Source organism: Polypterus senegalus, chromosome 6, assembly GCF_016835505.1.
Source record: "Polypterus senegalus isolate Bchr_013 chromosome 6, ASM1683550v1, whole genome shotgun sequence".
In the NCBI taxonomy this organism is placed as follows: Eukaryota; Metazoa; Chordata; class Cladistia; order Polypteriformes; family Polypteridae; genus Polypterus; species Polypterus senegalus.
Window position 1 is genome coordinate 36,656,142 of NC_053159.1, and position 23,791 is coordinate 36,679,932.

General features: G+C 41.3%; 1 protein-coding gene across 4 annotated transcripts in view; it reads right to left on the bottom strand.

The window, feature by feature from the left end:
* Positions 1–17,964, bottom strand: part of LOC120530970 (trypsin-3) — a 24,693-nt gene extending 6,729 nt beyond the window's left edge. The window contains exons 1-4 of one of the 4 annotated variants that reach the window (XM_039755833.1): positions 17,872–17,964; positions 16,385–16,453; positions 6,959–6,994; positions 2,864–3,014 (exon numbers count right to left, since the gene is read on the bottom strand). In XM_039755833.1, the coding sequence (XP_039611767.1) occupies positions 2,864–3,014; positions 6,959–6,994; positions 16,385–16,439 (242 nt within the window). In that variant the 5' untranslated portion in view covers positions 16,440–16,453; positions 17,872–17,964. Of the gene's footprint in view, positions 1–2,863; positions 3,015–6,958; positions 6,995–16,384; positions 16,454–16,615; positions 16,742–16,836; positions 16,926–17,871 lie in introns of those variants that run through there. The other 3 variants (XM_039755834.1, XM_039755835.1, XM_039755831.1) reach the window with 3 other exon arrangements.
* Positions 17,965–23,791: the final 5,827 nt, after the last annotated feature.

Genomic DNA, 23,791 nt, shown 5'->3' on the forward strand with positions numbered 1-23,791 from the left:
ACCAATAAAAGAGACATCCAAAGAGTCCCTCTTTTAGATCTGCATAAGAAATCGATAAGAATACCCCTTGGAGATTGGCACCCTTATGACCACATATGGAAATGATGAGCCCTGGGGGTGTGAAATGAGTTTTTGATGCCCTGTTCAGAAAGGTACTCCCAGGCTAGTGCCATGTTCACAAAATATATTTCTAAGCATGATTGAAATGTATTCCTATACTGTACAGAGGCTGCGGCCACCACAAGAATCTGTTAAATGAAATCTTTTGACTTCTGATGTTTGTCTTTCTGACACTTTAATGTTTAATATGAATTAGAAAGTAACTGAAACTATTTGTGCTACAGCAGAAGGGAGTGATCTTCCTCAATAAGGCTGTCATACTGTATATTCAGAATTTTACATATGATTATATATGTATATATACATTATACATATTGACATACTCTATATTCAGCATTATAGCTTTAATGTAAGACATTGTGTGTCTATACATTTGAATGTGTGGATGTACAGTATATGAGAATGTATATTTATACCGTTTTGTGTGGACTACTATATATAAATAACATTCCTGGACCCATTTGATTCAATTCAGGGTTGCAGGGGGCAAGAAAACAGCTCTGGGCAGAATGCCAGTCCATCACAGGGCCCAGTTTGGAATTGACAATTAATGTAACTTACATGCATATGGAAATGTGGGAGGAAAACTGGAGTCCTTGGAGAAAAACCCACACAAATGTGAAGAGAATGTGCAAAGTCAACAGACAAGAACTTGGTGTGGGATTTGAACCCAGGACACTGAATCTGTGAGGCAGCACTGCTGCCCACTACACTTTGATGATAACAATGATGATGATCATCATTAGTCCATTATCCAAAGTGATTTTCACAATCAGTATTATTTATATATATGGAGCACAGACAAATTAGTGACTTATTGTAGGTCACTCGGTACACGAGTAGGTGGGAATTAAACTGGCAGGTTTGTACTTTAGTACAAATTTGAAAATACAACATAATGGAAATTAAAGTCAGAAATATACTGGATGGGTGATATAGAGCCAAAACAAATATAACAGGAGTTTACAAGGCTTCTGAAAAGATTAAAATGAATCATGTTAATTGAAACTAAAGACATCTGGGCCCATATTAATCAAGCATCTCAGAATCTCACTAGGATAAGAATATGTCCTGCACCAGAGTAGGACATGAGAACCATTTATGAAGCGTCCTACTCGTACTCCCACAACAGGAGCAGGAGTTCATGTTTGAGAATGAATGTCGTGACGACTTTACGACATCCTGAGCTGCAAATTGTAACTCATGATGATATTTTATAGTTTTCTGATACTAACACCACACCAGAAAGATAATAATAATAATAATCAAAGTAGGAAGTGAAGAATAAATAGGATAACATAATAATGTAAGATATTCCATTAAGCTGCACATAACTATTGTCAATTTCCTACACCATCAAGATTAATACTACTGTATAATGAGCACCAAAATGGAAAGCCCTAGACATACAAACAATTAATGAGAGTAAAGCCTGATAACAGACATGGTTATTTAACAATGAATGACCCAGGGGTTTGTTCCTGCCTTGTGCCTGAGGCTTACCGGGATATGCTACAGCTTCCCCATGACCCTGCTAAGGATAAAGTGGGTTTAGACAATGGATGGGTGCTTCACAGTCATACTTTCAGATGAATTACCTTCCTGCTGTTATGGCCCCAGAAAACACCTCATGAAGTAACAGTTTAACTGTAACTAACCACAGCTATTCTTGTGCTATTTCTGCAGTTATGCTCACTTTTCCAGGATTATCTTCCAGAGTTGTGTGCCATGCCTCTCTCTCAGTGATTCACCCTAATCTTCTACGAGGCTCTATTTATCTAATGCCCCGGGAGTCTCAGCCTGCCATCTTGAACCTTCATGAGCATGTACAGTGCAAAGAGAATGTTCTCGAGGTTCATGGAATGCAAAGGTCAGCTTACCTGTGTGATATTTCACTGTCAGTCACCCATCCAGCCCCACTAATCTTCTGGGTTATATGCTGGCTACTACAGTGCAGTTTGCATCAATACTCACCTGTGTGCAATGATACTATGATATCTCTTGCATTGATCTTTTCGTGTTTGCCAATTTCCATCAATTTAGCTTGCTTTAATATTGCCTCACATGGAGTTGTGGGAAATGTATGAATCTGTGTATACATCTTGCATTGTAAAGGTGATCAAAATTCGTGAAGTGGTTTGGTTGTTACATACCCAAATCATTGCAATTGAAAGGCTGCAGTGTAATTTTGCCAACATTTTTTATTTCGGTTGACAGTGCATGATGTCTCCAGGTACATAGATTCAAGATTTGTTATGAATATTATTCTATCTTTCTCAGAATAATATCTTTTTATACGTTCACTGCTGTCCATCCTTTTCAAAACATTCAGCCTTTTCTGGGATGTGTGTGTTGATCTCTGCCTGAATGTCATCTTCTGGAATCTCCTAGCATGTTAGGACATCCCACAAACTCTCCTAAATTCTGAAGAAGTTAAGTGCAGTTTCCTAAATTATTAAAATTGATAAAACGCTTTTACTCCTGCCCCTAAGAGTAGGACCAAATTGTCATCACTCTGAGGTTTTTGAGCTGGTTAAGACTATTTTCCTACCCTGAGACACTTGATAAATATGGGCACTTGTGTAAAAAGGTCTAGACTAGTCTATCGAATATATATTGATACTGGTTGTAGTCACTCGCTTGCATTGACCTTTCAGCTAGAATGGTGTCTTTTAAACAGAATACTTAACCAAATCTGACACAAACTTATTTAAACAAAAGTAGAAAATTCATCTCCACATACGGTCTCATACAGTGGGCAGCAGACAGGACCCACTGTGGATGGACCAGTGTACCCCCGCAGTAGTGAGAAGAAAGAAACTGAATTGAGGCCTGGTACTTGATGGAATTTGGGATAACCTCATAGCCTCCAATAATCCTTGAATCAAATGCTCCTGAAATGAGAAACAAAAATGACACCTTAAGCCTTTTCTACTTCATTGCAGATAAAAATGAAAGAAAGTAGAGTTCCTCAGATATTGAGGTGTAATGCTGAGTTCTTGTACAAAGAAGAAGCAGACGTATAGCTAAACAATATGTAAACGGAACTGGAGCAAAATGCTGTAGTAATATTACCTAAAAATAAAAATATCTAAAACCTTTGTAAAGTAAGATTGACTTCAAATAACTGAGAGGATAATAGATAAGGAATCAAATAATTACCTTTCCAACATTTTTTCCAAGAAAGAAACAATTACAGCGCTTCAACATGAATTAGGAGAATAAGAAAGTTATGAAAGCAGAAGACAGAAGTGAGGTACAGGCAGAGGGTCATTGGCTCTCACTAAGCTTTAACAAGTGAATAGTTGAATATAAATGCGAAAATGCAACATTATTCAGACTAAGGTGAGAGATAAACTGGATGGACAATACAGAACTGAACAAATATTACAGAGTTTATGGAGTTTTACAAATTTCCTAAATGAACCAGACTAAAAAAAAGAAAACATGGATTTCAGATGTGGGGTACGTTTTCAGAGACAAGCAGTTCAGGTGTGTCTGGATTGATATCAGAACGTTACTCCTTTTGCCTGGATTGTTACTTGAAATTAGCAGCCCGCATCACAATTGATGTGGTAAGAAGTATTAAGGAGGTAGAACTGGGAAAATGCAGTTTAGAGTTAGGTTGCTATATGAACTGCATTTTAAAAGTTTTAATGTCAGTCATAATTAGGAAAAAAATTGTGCTTAATCATGACTAAAATCACATGTGGAGTCCTGGTCTTGAATAGGAAAAGACTCACATTAAGTTCTGCAAAACCACAAGCCATTACATAAACTGACATTACATAAAATCTTCCAAAGCAAAGACAAGGTGAATCCAGCAGTGGAGTTTATTCATAATGTGTTTGGGTTTAACGTCAAGAAACAGGGCAGAATGCACTTAAACACAAACTGGGCACTCCTTTTCCTTAATAGTACAGCAATCGATCTTTAAATAGACTACTGAATTGGACAATTGGATCAGCTAGCCACTAGAATATTAATCACACAAATTACATTTAATATTCCTTGACATGTGCGCTCATGCACTCTCTCTGTATTAGAACACTAGAACAATCTAGATGAGAACAGGCCATTCAGCCCAAAAAAGCTCACCACTGAATTCTTCTGAAAGAACTTCAAGTCGAGTTTGAAAAGTCTTTAAGTCTTACTGTTTACCACATTACTTGGTAATTTATTCCAAGTGTCGATGGTTCTCTGTGGGAAGAAAAACTTCCTAATGTCTGTGTGATATTTACCAGTAACATGTTTCTAACTGTGTCCTCATAGTCTTAATGTACTCATTTTAAAGTAAAAGTCTTGATCCGCTGGACTTATTCCCTTCATTTTAAACAGTTCATTCATGTCTTCTCCTTATATTCTTTTGATTAAACTGAAAAGGCTCAGCTCTTTTAATCTTTCCTTATAACTCATCCCCTTGCTATCCTGGAATCAGCCTAGTTGCTCTTCTCTGGACCATTTCTAGTGCTGCTATGTCATTTTTATAGTCTGGAGTCCAAAACTGTACCCAGTACTCCAGATAAGGCCTCACCAGTGCATTATAAAGCTTGAGCAGAACCTCTTTGGACTTGTACTCTACACATCAGGGCGCTATATAACATAACATTCTGTTAGCCTTCTTAATGGCTTCTGAACACTGAAGTGGACAGTGTTGAGTCCACTATGACTCCTAAATCCTTCCCATAAAGTGCATTTTTGATTTTCTGACCACCCATTGTGTATTCAAACCTAACATTTTTCTTCCTATGTGTAATACTTTACATTTAGTTACATTAAATTTCACCTGTGACAAATCTGCAAAAGCCTGTAATCTGTCCAAGTCCCTTTGTAGTGATTCTGCGGAATCCTAAATTATCTGCCAATCAACTTAGCTTGATATCAACTACAAACTTAACCAGCTTGTTACTTATATTCCTATCTGAATCATTTATATATATTAAAAATAGCAGCGGCCCTAGCACTGACCCCTGTGGAGCACAACTCTTAACATCGGCCAGTTCTGATGAGGTTCCTCACCATGATCACCCTCTGCTTCCTGTGTCTGGGCCAATTTTGCACACATCTACACACAACCCCCTGAACTCCCACTTCTTTTAGTTTGAAGCCCAACCTCTCATGTGGCACCTTATTAAATGTTTTCTGAAAGTCCAGATAAATAATATCATATGCTCCACTTTGATCATATCCTTTTGTTGCTTCCTCATGGAATTCCAGCTTGTTGGTAAAGCATGACCTCCCTCTTCTGACTGTTCAGTAAACCCCATGTTCTTGCCACGTGTTGCTCAATCTTTCCCTTAATTATGTTTATTTTAGTGGCCATAGTGCTGGTGTCAATGCTATGTTGAGCAGCTCATTAGATTTGGAACTGCTTCTCTCTATTCTTCATTGTCATGAATGATCTGCCACACCAAAAGGATCGGGCCGTAGCATGTGAAACAGTAGGTGACACAAATGGACTCCACTCTCTGTTTTTTCTTATATCAGCCTTTCCGTTATCCATTTCTCCTACCCTGAATTACTGTAATTCTACTGGAATCTTTCAAGGGGATGGAAAGGATAGCACTGTTCGCTCACAGTTTCATTGGTCCAGGTTTGATTTTAGGCCTTGTCACATAGGTGTTCACGAGTTACTCTTGTTTTCCTCTTACAACCCAAAGACATGTGTTTTAGCTTAACTGCGGACTCTTAAATGCTGTGGTCTAACTGAGTGTGTTCTGTGATGGACTGACTACACATCAGTTTTTGGTTCTTAAATTGTGCCCATTACTGATGAAAAATGTTAAAGCGTATTCTGTAGGAAAATTAGTATTCATTAAATCCACAGATTACTGAATAGGGGGAATCTTTCTTACCATTAGCTGATCTGTCATATATTATGTTAAAGTCAGTCACTCCAATATGGAAAGCACCAGAATGTTCCAAAGATAGCTGGTGCCCAACTTACTGTTGGACCACAACTCGCTGTTCTGTCTGCACTGCACACTGTAACACTTTGAATTTCCTGTCACAGCTGGCAACTACAATGTTTCTGAAACAACTAGAGGGACCCCTGGAAGTCCACCAAGGGAGGAGACTGAGATATCTATTCAGGGAGGTGTGTTAATCTGGTTACCCCCAAGACACACCTTATGGGGGCGCGAAGTTTAATTTCACTCAAGAAGGTCAAAAAGGATTCAGAGTACCATCTCCTCTAGTTACTCAACCCTGAATAGGCCCATAGAAACCAGTGCAGCAAGAAGAGGGTCAGAGTGTTGTTAGGCACAAAAGAGACAAGAATTCTGTTCAACAAACTACTCCATATTCTCTGATGGGACAGCTAAAACTGAGATTGAACCTCTCTCTTTGAAAGAATGAACCACAATAAGGTCCCAGTTAGACCTTCAAATGCAAGCCAGAGCACAGATGAAGGCTGCAATGGATGTACTCAGCACGGCTGGGTTTAAGTCATGTCCATGGTTTGCTATCCTGTGGGCTGCTGAGCACTAGCGGCTGGTCAAACTCGTCAGAATTTAAAATGAAATGGCAAGGTTTGTATACTGAGCCAGATGCAGTACATGCACTTCATGCTTTAAAAACTTTTCTTTGTGGTTATAAATCACACTGTGGTGCACATTCCAATACTTGCTGTAGGTTGAATTTCCCAAGCCTGGCACCTGAAAATGGTTTTTCATACTTCTCATAAGAAGTGTACCAGTGCTGGAGGGAGCCAGAACTGATTTATATTGTTTTGCAGTTTGTGTCCCCCACATGACAGCTGCCACCACGGCAGCTGTTGCTTAAATTGAAACCCATGCAGCCAAGTGTTAGCGCAATAAAGCAAAGGGTTCATGCTTACCAGTGCTGGGTATACTTTGTGCTGCTCCCAGCAGACCTGAGGAGACAAAAGAGTTAAAAGAAGCATGTTTGTGCATGTGGTTCAACGTCCCAGAATGGAACCTGCTCAGGTGCTGTGAGATGATGCTTCCCTATACCCCTCCCTGCTACTTCACCTTCTTACTAAACAGGACAATCATCACAGCAACCCATCTCAAAGTGACTCTGAAATGAGCTCAGTTTACCTTTTCTAAATCTGACGTGACAGGCAAGTATGGCACTGGTCAGGAGCTCAAAGTCTTAACTGGTAAAATTAAATCTCAGCCTCGGAGAAATGGACATCCATATGAGGGCCTGAATTTGTGTGAGTCAGCTGGTTGAGCCTGTCCTGCCATTTTTTAACTCTCTGAGATTTTTTGAGTCCACACGTCTTTATTGGCATGTTATGGTTCTTCTTTGGATTGTGTGGTTCCTCGTAGAACCATTGCTTGGCGATTCACCATTTCATTCTAGGAAGGGTTCTTTGCATATCAAGTGCAAAGAAGCAACTTGATAAAAAAAAACTTCCTAACATGTAGAAAAAAGCTGAAATCTTGAATGCATGATAGGCTACCTAGCAGGACACTGAAATTAAAAAAACTTAAGCCTTTAAGTCCTTTTGCAATCATGACCCGCTGGAATATCACAAATCTGTCCTGTAGGAGCCTGTTACTGATCTAAATATGTAGAGGTCCTTCCTGGAACCTTCACGTAGATGGGTGTTTTGGCAACTCAACATGGTTTCCCTATGACACTGTTTTTCAACCACTTTGTGGTGTGGAAAGGTGTGCTGTGGAAATAATAGTGTAGCACACCTTGGTCTGAACCTGAGAGAGAAAACCTCCTTGAGTGGTCAAGACCTTTCTGAGGAGGACAGGACTACCTGGACAAGCTGGCAAAAAAGCAGCTCTGTGATCGCTACATTGCAGACACAGCATTTCGAGCACTTCAGACGCATCTCCAGGCTGCTAGAGTCCATCTGCCCAGGGTGTGTTGTCGCCAGCGAGCTTCACAGTGCTGGTGGATGGTGGGCATACGAGTTACCTCTGAGACAGAGAGGTGTGGGCAAAAGGGTAAAGCAGCTTGGAGATGCCACCAAAATGCTCACTAAGTGCTGTGTCTGCGAACGCTGATCTTGGAGCTGCTTTTTTACCAGCTTCTCCGGTGGTCCTATACCTTCGAACAGTTGAGCACATGTATGAGATATAATGTGATCGTGGTTAGTAAGATAGTGGTGTGCCTTGGGATGATTTTGATTATAAAAAGTGTGCCACCCAACAAAAAAATCTTGGAAACACTGTCCTATGGCACTGCTTTGAAAAACCACTCTGGCACCTTAATTTTTAAGAGTGGTGCATGCTGGCCAGTAACTGGCCAAAAAAAAAAAGAAACATCTTACTGAGCGAGAACCTTTGATTTTATGCATTATTTGAAAGTCCCTCTTCTATGCAAGTTCTTTCTCTGATGGCCATATTGCAAGGTGTGGATAGTTGCAAAAGCAGGTGACAGCTCTTTAATCTCAGAGGGACCAGTTCACCCACAGCAGCAGGAGACACCACAGACATCTCTTTAGGCACCTGCCTTGTTAAAGGGGAATTAGGTTCATAATAATATCCAACTTCTATGAAGCTGCTATCCAGACGGTTACTGTATTTTGTGAATATTTACGCTCATCTGGTAATAAAATATTGCTTTTCTAGTTGTGGTAGTTTTTTTTCCAAGATGACAAGAGAACAGATTTTTTTTACAAGTGCACTTACATAATTTGAATTTCAATAGAAATTCAAATAAATCCTAATTGACCATGTGGAGTTTGCATGTTCTCCCCCTGCTTATACATTTTATCCTTTTGGTACCCCAGTTCTCCTCCCATTCCTCTAAAGGTCTGCTGGATACGCTGATTGGTGCCCATGTGAGTGTGGGTGGGCCCTGTGATAGACTGGCTCCCTGTCAATGGGATGTTTCCTGCTTTTTGTGTAGTGCTGCCAGGTTCCACCCCACAAGCATCCCTTCTCTGCCAGCCCTGAAATGGATGAGGTGTATGTTGGTTATGCTATACTGAATAAGCACTAGCTGTATGCAAGCTTTAACCTAGATAATGGGAGACGTTTCATGGATGGATGGATGGATAAAAATATTGTAGAACATTTAAGCAATTTTGATGAGGCCATGCGATTCCGATTAACAAAACTCCATAGTCCGACCCACTGAATTGCTCCAAAAGAGCGTTTGGTTTTTAAGGACCCTAAAGTCTGAGGTCTGGTTTATATTTGATGCATCCGCAGATCATGAGGGTTTAGCGGATATGGTGCATAAAAGCTTTTATAATTCTGTGACGATTTGGACAAATCAATGTGTATCATCCATCCATCCATCCATCCATTATCCAACCCGCTATGTCCTAACTACAGGGTCATGGGGGTTCTGCTGGAGCCAATCCCAGCCAACACAGAGCGCAAGGCAGGAAACAAACCCCGGGAAAGGTGCCAGCCCACCACAGTGTGTATCATCCACAGTGGGGAATTTTGAGGAGATGCTGGTTACGTGGGTGACAGAATGATGAATGAAGGACTTATTATGATGCAAGAGGTCATCAAACCGCAAGACAGATATGGAAAAATGTCAGAAGCGCATCTGTAACACTAGGGTGTTGCACTGTCTTAGCCATTATGGATGTAATGAAAAGTTAAACAAAATGACGCCTTTTATTGGCTAACTAAAAAGATTACAATATGCAAGCCTTCGAGGCAGCTCAGGCCCCCATCTGTTAATCATGCATGTTGCCCACTCACAAGAAAATTATATTTGCTGCTCCTTCGCCAGTTTTAGACTCTCCATGTTTTCCTTTTTTCCCACTTGAAGCTAGTAATAACAGGCACGACTCTTCTTCCATCAGCAGATTGTCACTTTCTGTGCTGTGAAAGCATTAAGTACACGACATTTACCAAAAAAGTGTCACCTACTGACTAGGGACAGTCAGCACGCCGATCAAAGGGACCGCAACAAGTGTGAATGTGTTTTAGACACCGACCACGCATGCGCTTTGCTGCGCACCGGCTTCACACACTCACCGCCACACTACTGAGTAGTTTATTCCAGATGTCTGTGGTGGTCTGTATCAAGAAGAACATTCGTGTGAAATCTGACCCTAATATATTTTCATCTGTATTCCTATATGTGTTCTCCTTGAAGGCCTGATTTTAAAGCAACAGCTGAAATCCAATATAATAATCCATTCATCCATTATCCAACCCGCTATATCCCAACTACAGGGTCACGGGGGTCTGCTGGAGCCAAACTATAATAATTCATTTCATAATTTTCAAAACTAAAGTCACCTTTAAACCTTGGTTTACTTAAAATGAAAAGGTTTAAATCTTTCATTCATTTACCATTTGATCATGGATCCCGCTAATCTTGTTTTATCCAGGACTGACCTTTTCATTCCAATCTCCTACTATGTCAACTGGCCAAATCTTCCTTTAACATCCATCCATCCATTATCCAACCCGCTATATCCTAACTACAGGGTCACGGGGGTCTGCTGGAGCCAATCCCAGCCAACACAGGGCGCAAGGCAGGAAACGAACCCCGGGCAGGGTGCCAGCCCACCGTAGGGCACACACACACACACCAAGCACACACTAGGGACAATTTAGAATCACCAATGCACCTAACCTGCATGTCTTTGGACTGTTGGAGGAAACTGGAGCACCCGGAGGAAACCTACGCAGACACGGGGATTTCTGTTAAATTGTAACCGAGATTATTGGGTCTTTCTCATTTTCTTTATTTCAAGTCATGCAGTGCCTTCAGGAAGTATTCAGACCCTTTCACTTTTTATATGTTATATGTTTCTGTCTTGTGCCAAAATCATTCAAATTCATTTTTCTCTCATTAAGCAACACTCAATACTCAAGAATGAAAAAGTATAAACAAGATTTTAGACATTTTTGCACATTTATTAAAAATAAAATCTGAACTATCACATTGACACAGGTGTTCAGACCCTTTATTCGATACTTCATTGAAGCCCATTTGGCGGCAATTACATCCAGGTTTGTTCTTGGGCACGATACAGCAAGCTTCATACAATAAAATTTGGAGATTTTCTTTCATTCATCAATGAAGATCCTCTCAAGCTCTGCCAGGTTGGATGGAGACCTTCAGTGGTCAGCTATTTTCAATTCTTTCCAGAGGTGTTTGATTGAGTCTGAGTCAGGGCTCTGGCTTGGCCACTGAAGAACATTCCCAGAGCTGACCCTAAGCCATTCCTGTGTGGTCTTTGCTTTGTGCTTTCACTGTTAGAAAGTGAACCTTTGGCCCAGTCAGAAGTATTCTGGGGCAGGTTTTCACTAGCGATATCTGTGCACTGTACTGTACTCCATCAGCTTTTCCAAAACCCTGACTAGTCTTTCAGTTCCTACAATTGAAAAAGAACCCCACAGCATGATGCCGCCACCATCATGCCTCACCATTCGAATGGCATTGCGCAGTTACTGAATGGTGCCTAGTTTTCTTCAGACAGTTCAGTCCTGCTTTCATCAGACCACAGAATCTTGTTTCTCATAGCTGAGAGTCCATAAGGGTCCTTTTTAAAAACTCCAAGCAGGACTTCATGCATCATCTGGCCACTCTGCCATAAAGCCCAGACTAGTGCAGTGATGCAGTGGTTGTTGTCCTTCTGGAAGTTTCACCCATCTTTACACTGTTTTGCCGGAGCTCGGCAAGAGTGACCCTTTTCCTACAGTTGTTCAGTGAGGCCAAGTAGCCAGCTCTAGGAAGAATCATGATTGTTCCAAATGTCTTCCATTTTGGAATTATGGTGGCTACTGTGCTCTTGGGAACCTGCAGGAATTTTTTTGTAGCCTTCCCCAGATGTGTGCCTCGACACATTCCTGTCTCCAAGTTCTGCAGGTAATTCCTTCGACTTCATGTCTTGGCTTTTGCTATGATGCACACTGTCAACTGTGGGACCTTCTATAGACAGGTGTGTGCCTTTCCTTGTCAAGTGAGATCAATTGAATTGACCACAGATGGAGTTCAAACCTGAGTCAGATTTCAAGTGTTATAGTAAAGAGTCTTAACACTTGTGTCAAAGTGATTTTTAATACATTTGCCAAAATACGTTCTATTTTCACTTTGCCATTCTGAGGATTTGAATGTGGTTTGATGAGGGAAGAAATGAATTTAAACACCTTTAGCACAAGGCTGCAACATAATAAAATGTGAAAAAAGTGAAGGGGTCTGAATACTTTCTGAAGGCACTATATATGACTGTTACTTTCTGGTTGGATTTGTAATTATGTAAAAATCATGATTCTTTCTTCAATGGAGAACACGAGGTAAGCATAAAATGAATTAACTGTCTATATGGAGGCTTTAAGCCCACTGAAGGACAGCGGCAGAGGGGATGTCGCAGAAAGATTTAGAGAGCAACATTACAAAAAGACCTCCAAGCTTGTGGCATCACTTGAGAAAGCAACTCAACTGGCCATTGACAGAGTTTGGTGGTCACCTCTTGCTGCCCGATGTCCCACTGGGGCCTGGTGGAACTAAAACCCAGGGTCTGAGGATGGAGGCTTTAAGTTCTCCTCACATCTGGACGGATCTCAAAGACTTTAATGTTGGTAACTCTTTAACTGTATGATTGCGGTGATATGAATAGCTGTGCCTAACCCACTTATTTCTTTTCAGTATCCCACATTCAAGGAATAAACTCCCATATATAGTCGCATAACTGCGGTGGGCTGACGCCCTGCCTGGGATTGTTTCCTGCCTTGCGCCCTGTGATGGCTGGGATTGGCTCCAGCAGACCCCTGTGACCCTGTAGTTAGGATATAGCGGGTTGGATGATGGATGGATGGATGGATATAGTCAGGTAAAGCTGGTTGGTTTAATAGGTACAATAAAAGAATAAAATATCAAAACGACTTCTGTTTGAAGGTGAGTAAAACTTAAAATACTAGTGAAACTCTATCCTTTAGCATCAGACCATTCCTCAGGAATGTGGCAGAAGCCAAACAAGGAGAACCTTTCTAGTCAAAAGCGTATTTTGTCATCGTGTACTGTTGGCCGATTCATCAGGACAGAGCCGGTTCTAGGATTTTTGCTGCTCTAGCAGAAGTTGTAAATGCCGCCCCCGCCACTCCCTTTGATTTGAGAGGAATCTTCACTGCCAGATCTGCACATTAAGACCAGGAGACGGGACTGGGGACAGCAAAGTATTTAGGAGCCAAAACTCACAATTTGAGGATGCAGAGTTATAGCAACATCTGTTTACCAGACTGTCTCAGAAAAATACTGTCTTGAGGAGGGCCATTTCAAAAAATAAGAAGGATTTGGGCTGTGCTAGTACTCTTTATTTATTGGTTTTTAACATTTCTCTAAAGAAAATTAAAAAAAGAAACACTGAAATTATTGATAAAGCAATGGATTTGGTAATATAAATATCTGTTTAAACCACCAATAAACATGTGCCTTTTGATGACAGTGACATTCCATATATCATTTTTTTTTAACTAAGACACTACCATAACATAACATACGGTATACCTGCCATTAACAAAACAAATTGAAAACTTAGCATAATGACAACATTCAGTGAAACTGAGAATACAATGATTATCTTTAAATAGGAATCTTTACATATAATTCCTATTTACTGTAAGATCGTGTATGCAAATAATGCAATCCACCCATCCAAAAAACCGCTTTAGCGTGCCCAGAGCGAATCTCACAAATGATAGTGAATAACAAAGAACAATATTTACTAAGTTTTAACATAAGTTTTAATATATGTCCATTTGGGAGATGATATAGTTTGGATTAAATTAGCTTTTAGCAATTTACTCAAGAGCTACAGTCCTGTTGCCGTGTTGATCGTTCAGTTGTATTTCGCCTTGTCTGTCTCTTCTTTGCCACAGTTTAAGGATTATTATTGTTGTTCGTGTTATTGTTGGACTGTGCAGGTCGTAAAACGTGAAGACCGAACATCACTAGTATGCGAAACAGTGGCGTAGTTGGCTTAATGAAGACCCCTGTGCAGCGCCTTGAGGTGGGCCTCTCCTGTCTAGCACAACTGTTAGTAATTTATTCACAACTAGATCCGAGAGTCCGGCTGGGCGGTGGCGTCCGCGACACTATCAGACCACACGCTAGTGACAAACCAACCGGCTCTGTACATGGAATTTTGTAATGACGTTTGAAATCACTTTATTACAACAGCTGTAAGTTTGCAAAAATAAAATACATTGTGGGAATGGAAAGTGGGAGGTGCGGGTAGTAGTAGTAGTACATAAAATACAGTATGTAAGATGTGGACCCGCTTACTTTTCCAAGGCAACTTTGTGATGGAAGATGATTAAAATGTAAGGTATGCTAGAAAGTATAAACTGCTCTGTACCCTAAAATGAAGCAATTTCAATTTGTATCAAATTAAAACGACAACACCGGCTGACAGAATACCACTACACAATCGACCTGTTTTACAGAAGTTCGGAGAAAATGGACATCATAAAGTGAAGTGTCAATGGTTCCAAGAAATTTGCCTTGTCGGTAGGAAATTGCTTTGTCATATACAATATATTGCTTGTTTATCTTCAGTAGCTTCTCTGGCTTGAACGGTTTCAGCAGACAGCGCCTGATCTGAAGCCGTTGTATGGCTATACTTCCAGATTCGGTAGTTACAACCATTTCACTCCCTGCACTGTCTTCTTAACCTGCTTGCGGCCATTGTGGCGATTCACCAGCATCGGCATTCTTAGTTACTACCGCTGACCCTTGCTCAATTTTGACAAAGGTAGAAATTTTGGTAAGCTTAGCGTTCTTCCAATTCCTGTTACGTTTAGCAGCACCACTCTTCATGTTTGCCGGATTCGCTGCTACTGGCCGATATGGCGAGAGTTTAATAAAAAGCGTCAAATTGTTAAAATATTCGCCGTCTGACGACTAACGGGGAGCATAACTTAACAACAGAATTGTTATGATTTACCATTTACGAATTCGAACTTCGAAAAGTTTTCAAATCAAATCAAGGTTCAAAAGTAACAATTATTTACAATAATAATGTATATTTACATTATTCATGTGACGTCCTTCAAAACTTCTTCCGTTCACGTCCGCTATATGGCACACCAAAGGTTGACAAATTTGAAGAAGTGCACTTCTCAATAAGGCGGACTAGGACGCTTTGCGCCACCGATTAGGCCCTGAGCCTCAGAACTACCTAAATTCGTGTAAATTGTAGGCCTGCCGAATATGTAATCTCATCATGGATTGGGCTTGCTTAGTGATGGTGCAAACATGCCACTGAAACTGTGAATTATTAACGCAATGAACTGTGCAAGTGGTTTAATTTTTTGATTTGTTTTTAATCTGTACGGCCCTAAGTGTGCTCCCCTAAACTCGTAGGCCCTCGTGATTTGCACAATCTTCATAATCCATTGCTACGCCACAGATGCAAAAATAATATAAAACATTTTCCTCCGGCCGCTCCGGTTTCCTCCCACAGTCCAAAGACATGCAGGTTAGGTACATTGGCGATCCTAGATTGCCCCTAGTGTGTGCTTGGTGTGTGTGTGTGTCCTGCGGCGGGCTGGCACCCTGCCTGTGATTTGTTCCTGCCTTGCGCCCTGTGCTGGCTGGGATTGGCTCCTGCAGACCCCCGTGACCCTATGTTAGGCTATAACGGGTTGGACGATGTCTGACTGACTGGCTTTGAGTCCGAGTGTTCGTTAGTGTGTATTGTTGAAAAAATGTCGTGCCGCCCAGGACTGTTTCTGGACAACGGATTGAGCTGTGCATATTGCAGACAGTACATGCGCAGCTTCACATGCACAACATAAATCTATCTTTGTCTGGTCCGGACTAATTTTTCTAAACAAAATTAAGATAGGAATCTCCGTGTGGTGCTGCGGTAGTGCAACCAGGCCACTAGATGGCGCCTTGGCGACGACTATGCCCTACATCAGGAGTGACACAACGAAACATTCTCCAGTGAAGTCGACTTGGCGGTTGGATTCCTACATACTAACCGGAGCCACATTATGGACTACAAAGAGCAGAGAGACTTATCATCGTGTTAATGACAGCCCGTCATTAATGCACAATGTATTAATGTGAGCGAAGCAGCCGCCTCTTCACCGTGAGACTTAGTAGTTCAGACCTCTTTCCGCTTCATTTACGACGATAATGCGCTAAATATGCGAGTAGGAAAGCCACAGCTGCAGAGTGCCCCTTAGCTGCGTGAGATGGTCGGAGGCTGAAGAAATTTAAATAACATCGTATTCGCTTCGTATCCTTCTTTGCACCTTTACCAAACCCCACCGCCCCCCTTTTTGGGGTGTTGCGAGCGCAATAAACTATACTTACCTTAATAAAAATAAACTGTTTCCTCAAAATTACTTACCTCTTGCAATGACGGTCAAAAGCAGTAGCTTTAAACGTTTACAAAGGGCTTCCATTGTTTGACTGGTATCTGCAAGAAATGAAAGCAAAGGAATGTAAATAGAATTTGAACGTCAACAACGTTAATAATTCATTTTCGTATGTCCCCCTCATTGAATACAGGCTCAGCGAGGCTGCACAGGTTTCCAGCTATATAGCAATAACAAGAATTATTACACCGTCATTTACATACAATACGTGAAGGCACACATTACAGTGAAATTCATTTAAAGATGTTTCCCGTTTAAGACGCTCAGGTGTGCGCTATTCAGATGACAGGCTGTACTCGGATGGCGCGGATCCCTTCGAGCGCACACCGCACACTCCCCCAAAAGCCAAAGCCCACCGACACAACTTCGAAAGTGGGAGAGAAAAATAAAAAAATCCGAGGGAGAACGTGTGAAAGGAACACACCTTTAAAAACAAAGCTGCCAAAGAGGCTCTTCAGGGCGATGCCTTAGAGAAACCTTTTTTTTTGTTTTCCAGAAGAACCATCCACACGAAGGTTTCAGAAAGTCCCTTTATTTACGTCGATCAGCAGCGGGTTCCAAAAATAACTACGAATAGATGACAACAGGTTTGCGAAATGACAATAAGTTAATGGTTTTAAAGGGACTCTTGCCAGGCAATAACCCAGTCAAAGTGATGGTTTTCTTGATTTTGTAGCATCCTTCTCATTAAAGATTTCTGGTTTTGCCACATATTAAGAACCTTTTTAAAGCAATCATAACAATTTTCGTGTATATAGGACCCTTTCCAGAATGAAATTGTTCATTGTTAAGCATGGCTCTACGAAATACGGCACAATCCAGCAACGTGTCGTTTTAGAACCTTTACCGTTAAGAGAGGTGGCGAAACTCGAGCCGATGTTACGCTGTTATTTATAAAACACATATAATGTTAATGCAGGGATCTACCTGGGTGATCAGCGTTGTTGCTTCACGGAATCGCCCCGGGCTCGAAATCCCAGAAAGTTGTAAGTGCTTTCTATATGTCTGTGTGGGGTTTCCTTCGGTGGACCCCACGCATTATCGATGATGTCCTTGTGAGGTTAGTTGGCGACTCTAAATCGCCCCGTGAGCGTCAGTGGGTCATACAATTCATCATCGTCCTGTCCATGACTGTTATCTGCCTTGAGTCCAGTAATGCCGGGGTGGGATTCGGTTCTCCGCGGCCCTGATTTGGACTATGCGGTTTTGACAATGCTGTGTCATTTGCTAGCAGATGATACAATAAAATTAGCCGTTAGTAAACGTATGGATGGATAATTTAAAAAGAAAAGTAAATGCGAGCGCGTATTATTCTAAGGGTAAAGAAAAACCCCGTATCTTTACACTAATAGGAATCTGCATTAAAAAAAAGAGAATGTCTTCTATCTATTTCCTTCTTTAAAGCAAGTAACAACAAACAGTGTACTAATTTCCTTTAAAAAATCAAAAACTTTCCCACCTTCCCATAAATGGATATTTGGAATGTAAAGCAGCAGTGAAAAGCCCGTCCTTACGTGGTGTCTGCCCGAACACCTTAGCTGGAGTGTTTGCACTTTTTTCTTTTTTTGTTTATTTTTATACTGTAACGGTATCCTCTGTCCTCGTTCACTTTGCTCCTAATAGCCATTAAGTGTACTTGAGCTGAAGCAAAAAACGCTTCGAAATAAAACAGTGACCTAATATTTGACAAAAGCTGCCTCATCTCCTGTGTTGGCTTATTCATCACGTCGTCTCGAAAAGGCCTCGACACTCAATGTTCACTTTATTGTAGCAGAAATTAAAACCGGCAATGTGAGATTACTAGAATAGCGTATTATATAAAGGGGGATTATATAAAGGGAACTTCGCTTTGACCGCTCCCAATCTCTCACCTCCTCTATTATTTGCTTTGTAGAGCACCCCCTGCTTCCTGTGACGGAGACTCGCCACCTCGCAGATTTGATTTCTTTTTTTCCCCTCATGAGCTCAGCCAACAGGAACACGAAGCCCTGATCTGGGTTCGCCAGTAATTCCACATTTGTGAGGGTCTTTCGTATTTAGGGCAGCACTGGAGTGACACTGGTGGTACGAGATCGCGATACCTGGAGGAGAGCTTTGCTTAGATTTGAGGTGGACTGCCTGGTTACGTGACGGATGCACAGCAAGAGCTCGCAACAAACTGAAATCTCACCATGTGACAGGTGTATGGGTGGGCTGGAGCGAGTGGGGATGTGACGAGCGAGAAGTTTTATAGGTGCGTAGTGCACACTTATCTTGAACAATCTGCCATTATTTAACTGCTTGGAAAAAAGAAATTAAAGAAGCACGGCGACGCTTCCGTGAGTATCACGTTCTGGGATTCCGATTCATTTGCAGCAGAAGTTCAAGGGCTTGGTTCGTATTCGCTGCAAGCCGTTAAATACAAGCCATGGGGTGGATAGGCGAGACTCATTTTTCCCTGCTTGTGTAGTTTTGTGATTACTTTTGTGATTACTTCCTGATTTTTTTCTACATACTATTCATACTCGATTAGATCATAGATGCAAAAAATATATATTATACACCAACAAGTTGAAGACCCTACACTTTATAAGATTCTGCCTGAAAACGCGACAGAAACAGCAAGTGTTTCAATATGGGGGTTAAAGTTTCTAAAACCATTTGTATGGCTGGTGATGTTGCCTACATGGTGTCAGAAACGTTTTTGTACAAGATCTTCAGTATAAACGTAATGTGCCAAAATTCTCATTTTAGTTTCCATAGTCACTATTTTAACCACTGAATTTGTTTTTTGGGTGTAAGTGGGACGTTGTTATACATGTCCGGGCCTGGGACAGAACTCTACTGGGCTGTTGCCTGCAGGTTGCGCTCCAGCCACCCAAACCAGACACAGACGCAGACACAAGTTCAGAAACACAACACAAACTTTATTTTTCGTAGACATTGCTTTCTCGTCAGAGTTTTCCACACACCAAAACGTACCACAAAAAGGTCCCCAAAATAAACTCAGATATAACAAACAGCACTCCTCCTTCGTCAAGCTTCATCCTCTTCCACCCGACTCTGGCTCCCAGAATGAAGGCGGACGGCTCCTTTTATGCTGCACCTGGGAATACGTCAGGTGGCCTATCAGTGAGATCCCCAGGACTCCCAGCTGTGGCAGAAGCCCGAAAAACTGGGGCTCTGCAGCTCCCCCTGGTGGCACCCATGGAGCTGTCCCTAACTTTAAAGTCCCATGTTGCTCTGTAGAAATCTTAAGGACTGCTGCTACCCAAGGGGACTGCTATCTAGTTGCCCAAGCGGGGGGGTTACTGTCCTGTGTTTTTTCCTTCCCTCTCGGTGCTTCCAATTCAAAGGCATCCCAACTGGATAAGGACCCTGGCTGTCCGACACAGGGCCTTGTTAACAGAACCGTGACTGACAGGGCATTCTTAATGTGTATTTTGTAGCAACCAAATGCTACAAATGCAAAACATGGACAACTTTATTGATTACAATCTATCTAAAGACTTTCCCATTTGCTATCTTTTATAGAGTTTCCTCTCTCTCTCTATATTATATATATATATAGCGACCCGTGGTTGAGTCTTGAAGTTTTCAGAGCCGAACTCAGCCGTGCACTTCCCCCAAGCTGATCGGCCAGCGGAATGCCAGCGCCATGCACGCAGCTGTACCTAGCTCATTAAGCAAGCGAGCACTCGTGTCCCATACACCGCACGACTCAGAGTGTCTCGGCAATCATTGCTTAGATGAAATCTTAGCAATACACAGCTCTGTCCTGTTGTATCTCTTTATTAGAGCAGATAGTCAGAAAACAAAGCTCAATCTCATTGCAAAGCCATTGCCAAGGTCATTAACGAAGCCATCTTTCTCATTGATGGTAACTATTTACAATTTAATAACCCCGGACGGCAATAACCCAAACCCACCCCACCAGTTGAACACAAACACATACAACAATTACAACAGGAACAATAATTCGATTGCCTTGCTAATTTAACACAACAGTAAACTTTACATAAATTACCCACAATGCATCATGCCGCCAGCGCTGGCTGCCGGGTCACTACAATATATATATATCTTTTACATTTCAAGACAAATGCCAAAGATTTTAACAAAATGTCCTTTTTTTGCCACATAAATCAATAAAGGTTCAACCCACAGTGTTTTTATGTGCTGAATTCAAATATCTGATGAGACTTTCTCTCTCAGACAAGTGGGTTCTACAATAAAAACATATGCACACTATGTACAGTATGTGCTAGGAGTGTCTCAGAAGTGAAGATTTTCTGCTGAACGCTCTTACATATAACGGTGCCAGAGTGATGCCATAGGGCAGAGGCAGCCTTAGGGATGTGCGGGGGGCCTAGGGCTGACCAACCCCACGCGGGGCCAGTTATGTCAAACGCTGTTACCGGTATGTATGGACTGTATAAACGTGTGTGTGAATTTAATAAAAATAATGTTAACATAAGCCGTATTTTCTCATTGCAGTATTCAGCTAAATTTTTGCAAGATAACACGCAGACTTTATCAAAATATAATGATATAATCTATTAAAAATGTGCAATTCATAATTCATGACAATACCACGACACTGCGAAATGCGATGCGGTGTCATGCGGAAATTAGCAGGGCCTCTTCTAGAAAAGTACCCAAATTGCAAGTTTACTCTGACATGTCTGGAATCTGACCTTGAAGAGGGATTTTAAAAGGGTTCCTCTTCGAAGCATCTCACATATATATATATATATATATATATATACCTGAGAATATAACTTGACAAATCCGCTCAAACGGGACATGTGGACCTCAAAAGCGGGGCCTGGGGAGTTCACCCCACTTGCCGCCCCCATATGCCACTCTTGCCATAAGCAAACCATTTGTGGTTCCCAAAAGACCCATCTTCATGAAGTATCCAAGGAGAGCCTTTATTTATTTAGATCTGTAACAGGTTCCATAACTAGCCATCAATAGATGATAACACACTTGTGAAACGCCACTGGATGCTTGATTTTAAAAAGCCTCTTGCTGCATACAATGCCAGGCTAAATCTCTCAGAATCCCCATAGGTCACCTACTAGACACTAAAGATTTCTGTTTTGTCCACCTATTAAAAACATTTTGAAAGCCCAAAAATCTTGTTTCATATGCAGAATGAAAAGGGTCTTTATCAAGCAATGGGCCATAAAGAACAACCCAATCCTGTAAAGTGCTGTTAGCTTGTGTATTTGACCTCAGAAATATCCTTCTTAAAAGTCCTGCAGTAGTCAGCAAGCATATGGGGCTCCACTTGCCCTGAATTCACTTTTTCCAAAGTCAGAAAATGTTCACAAACACCTATAAAAACATTGTAAACCTGAGTTTAACTTAAAAAATACACCTTAAAAAGGTTTACTAAATGTTGAGCCTCTAAAAAATAACTCACGGGTGATAGAAACAATCTAAGTACATTTCTGAAATCAGCATGAAAAACTATTAAGCTGTTCTGTGACAAAATCTTTTCCGAGCTGTGGAATTTAGTGGATATTTTGCAAAACCAATATGTCCAAGTATTCCTTTAACATCAAGTAAAACAAAAATAGTTTGTAAAAACTCAGGTCCTGTCTTACTCCACTAACTTTTACAGATTCCGCCACCAAGCTTTTGCAGTTGTGAAGTTGTTAATAACTTTAGTGAGCGTGCAGACTGACGTTCAACAGAGAGAATTAGTTCAGTGATGGCACATTGTTGAGCATAAATCATTTTTTAACAATTTCAGTTTTTTAAAATAACATAGCTCTGCCCTTGCCACAGAGACTGTTAAGATACGCAGTAAAGCACACATCTTGGTAAAGTCTCTGAAGTTTCATTGAGTGTATGATGTTAAGAAATTAACGGGACGGTTGTTCATCTTTAAAGGTGGTACAGCACGTCTTCCTCAAATGATTCAGTTGATGCTCAAATGCTGTTGTTTTACGTTGCCATATTAAAAAAATAATACATCTGCGCACACATCGCCCTGAACTAGCCCAAAGACTGAGAGAAACTTTATCACTGTCCCTCAATTTTTTCCCAAAATACCACCAGATAGACTTCAATGATAAACAGAAACAAGTGGGAGCCTCACAAGCAGCCACTGTCAAGGAAAAAGTATTGTAACTGACAACACTGAAGTGGCAACACCTTAATTTAGAGTTTAACGACCAGAAGAAAAAGTACAAGACGCAATGATATAAAATAGGGTCACCAGACCTCCCTTATATACAGCACATATTTGATCATTTTGTCCCCTGTCCCATACTGACCTTTCAGGGACACCCAAATTTCCTGTATTTAGTTCATTTTCAAAGTAAAAATATATTTTTACTACCTTTTTATGGTACTTAGTTGTAACTTTATAAGTAACTATACTTTCTTTTCCCAGATTATCTTGATGAAAATAACCCAAATGTAACGAGGAAACGAGTGTTTGCTGCCTGTTTGCAACTGGTTGGCCGAGGACAGCGACACTCTCACCGTTTTGCTCTCCAGCCTTGCTGCTGTGCAGTTCTGGATCAGCATTGCAACATACAGTGACTGTCAACAAAGTGTGTTGTTACTGCTTGCCGCGGACCACTTTTTTTTCTAACTGCCCGTGTTAATTAATAATAATATTCTCTGTGTTGGCTGGGATTGGCTCCAGCAGACTCCCGTGACTCTGTGTTAGGAGTTTCACCGACAAAAGCGCGATAGACATATGCACCCCGACAAAACCGCGACCGACAAATGAGCGCCGACAAAGCCGCTAACTGGTTTTCGACAAATGCGCGCCGACAAAATCGCGAGAGAGGCCAAGAGAGTGGGACTCTCTTGCTGCAATCCATCCTACATATGCAGGGGCTGATCTTAAGGACTATCTGCGTGCTGTGCTGATGGCATGCCGCGTCTCATAATATTGACTTCAAAAATAAACATTATTAAATATGCTTTAAACTAGTAATTCATATTTAATGAAACTTTCGTGATTTTGTCGGCGCGATTTTGACAGCGCGTTTTAATCGGCGCACATGTCTATCGCGGAAATGACGGGTCACACTGTTGGGATATAGCGGGTTGGAAGATGACTGACTGACTAATATTTCTCTGTTGTCTGTATTAAATAAATATTTTCAAATGATTTCACTTTTACAGATTTTTTTTTAGCGTGTATTAAATCATTTTCAAATGATTTTACTTTTGTTCTCTCCTTGTCTGCCTGGGTTTCCTCCCACAGTCCAAAGACATGCAGGTTCGGTGCATTGGCGATCCTAAATTGTCCCTAGTGTGTACTTGGTGTGTGTGTGTGTGTGTGTGCCCTGCGGTGGGCTGGCATCCTGCCTTGCGCCCTGTGTTGGCTGGGATTGGCTCCAGCAGACCCCCGTGACCCTGTAGTTCGG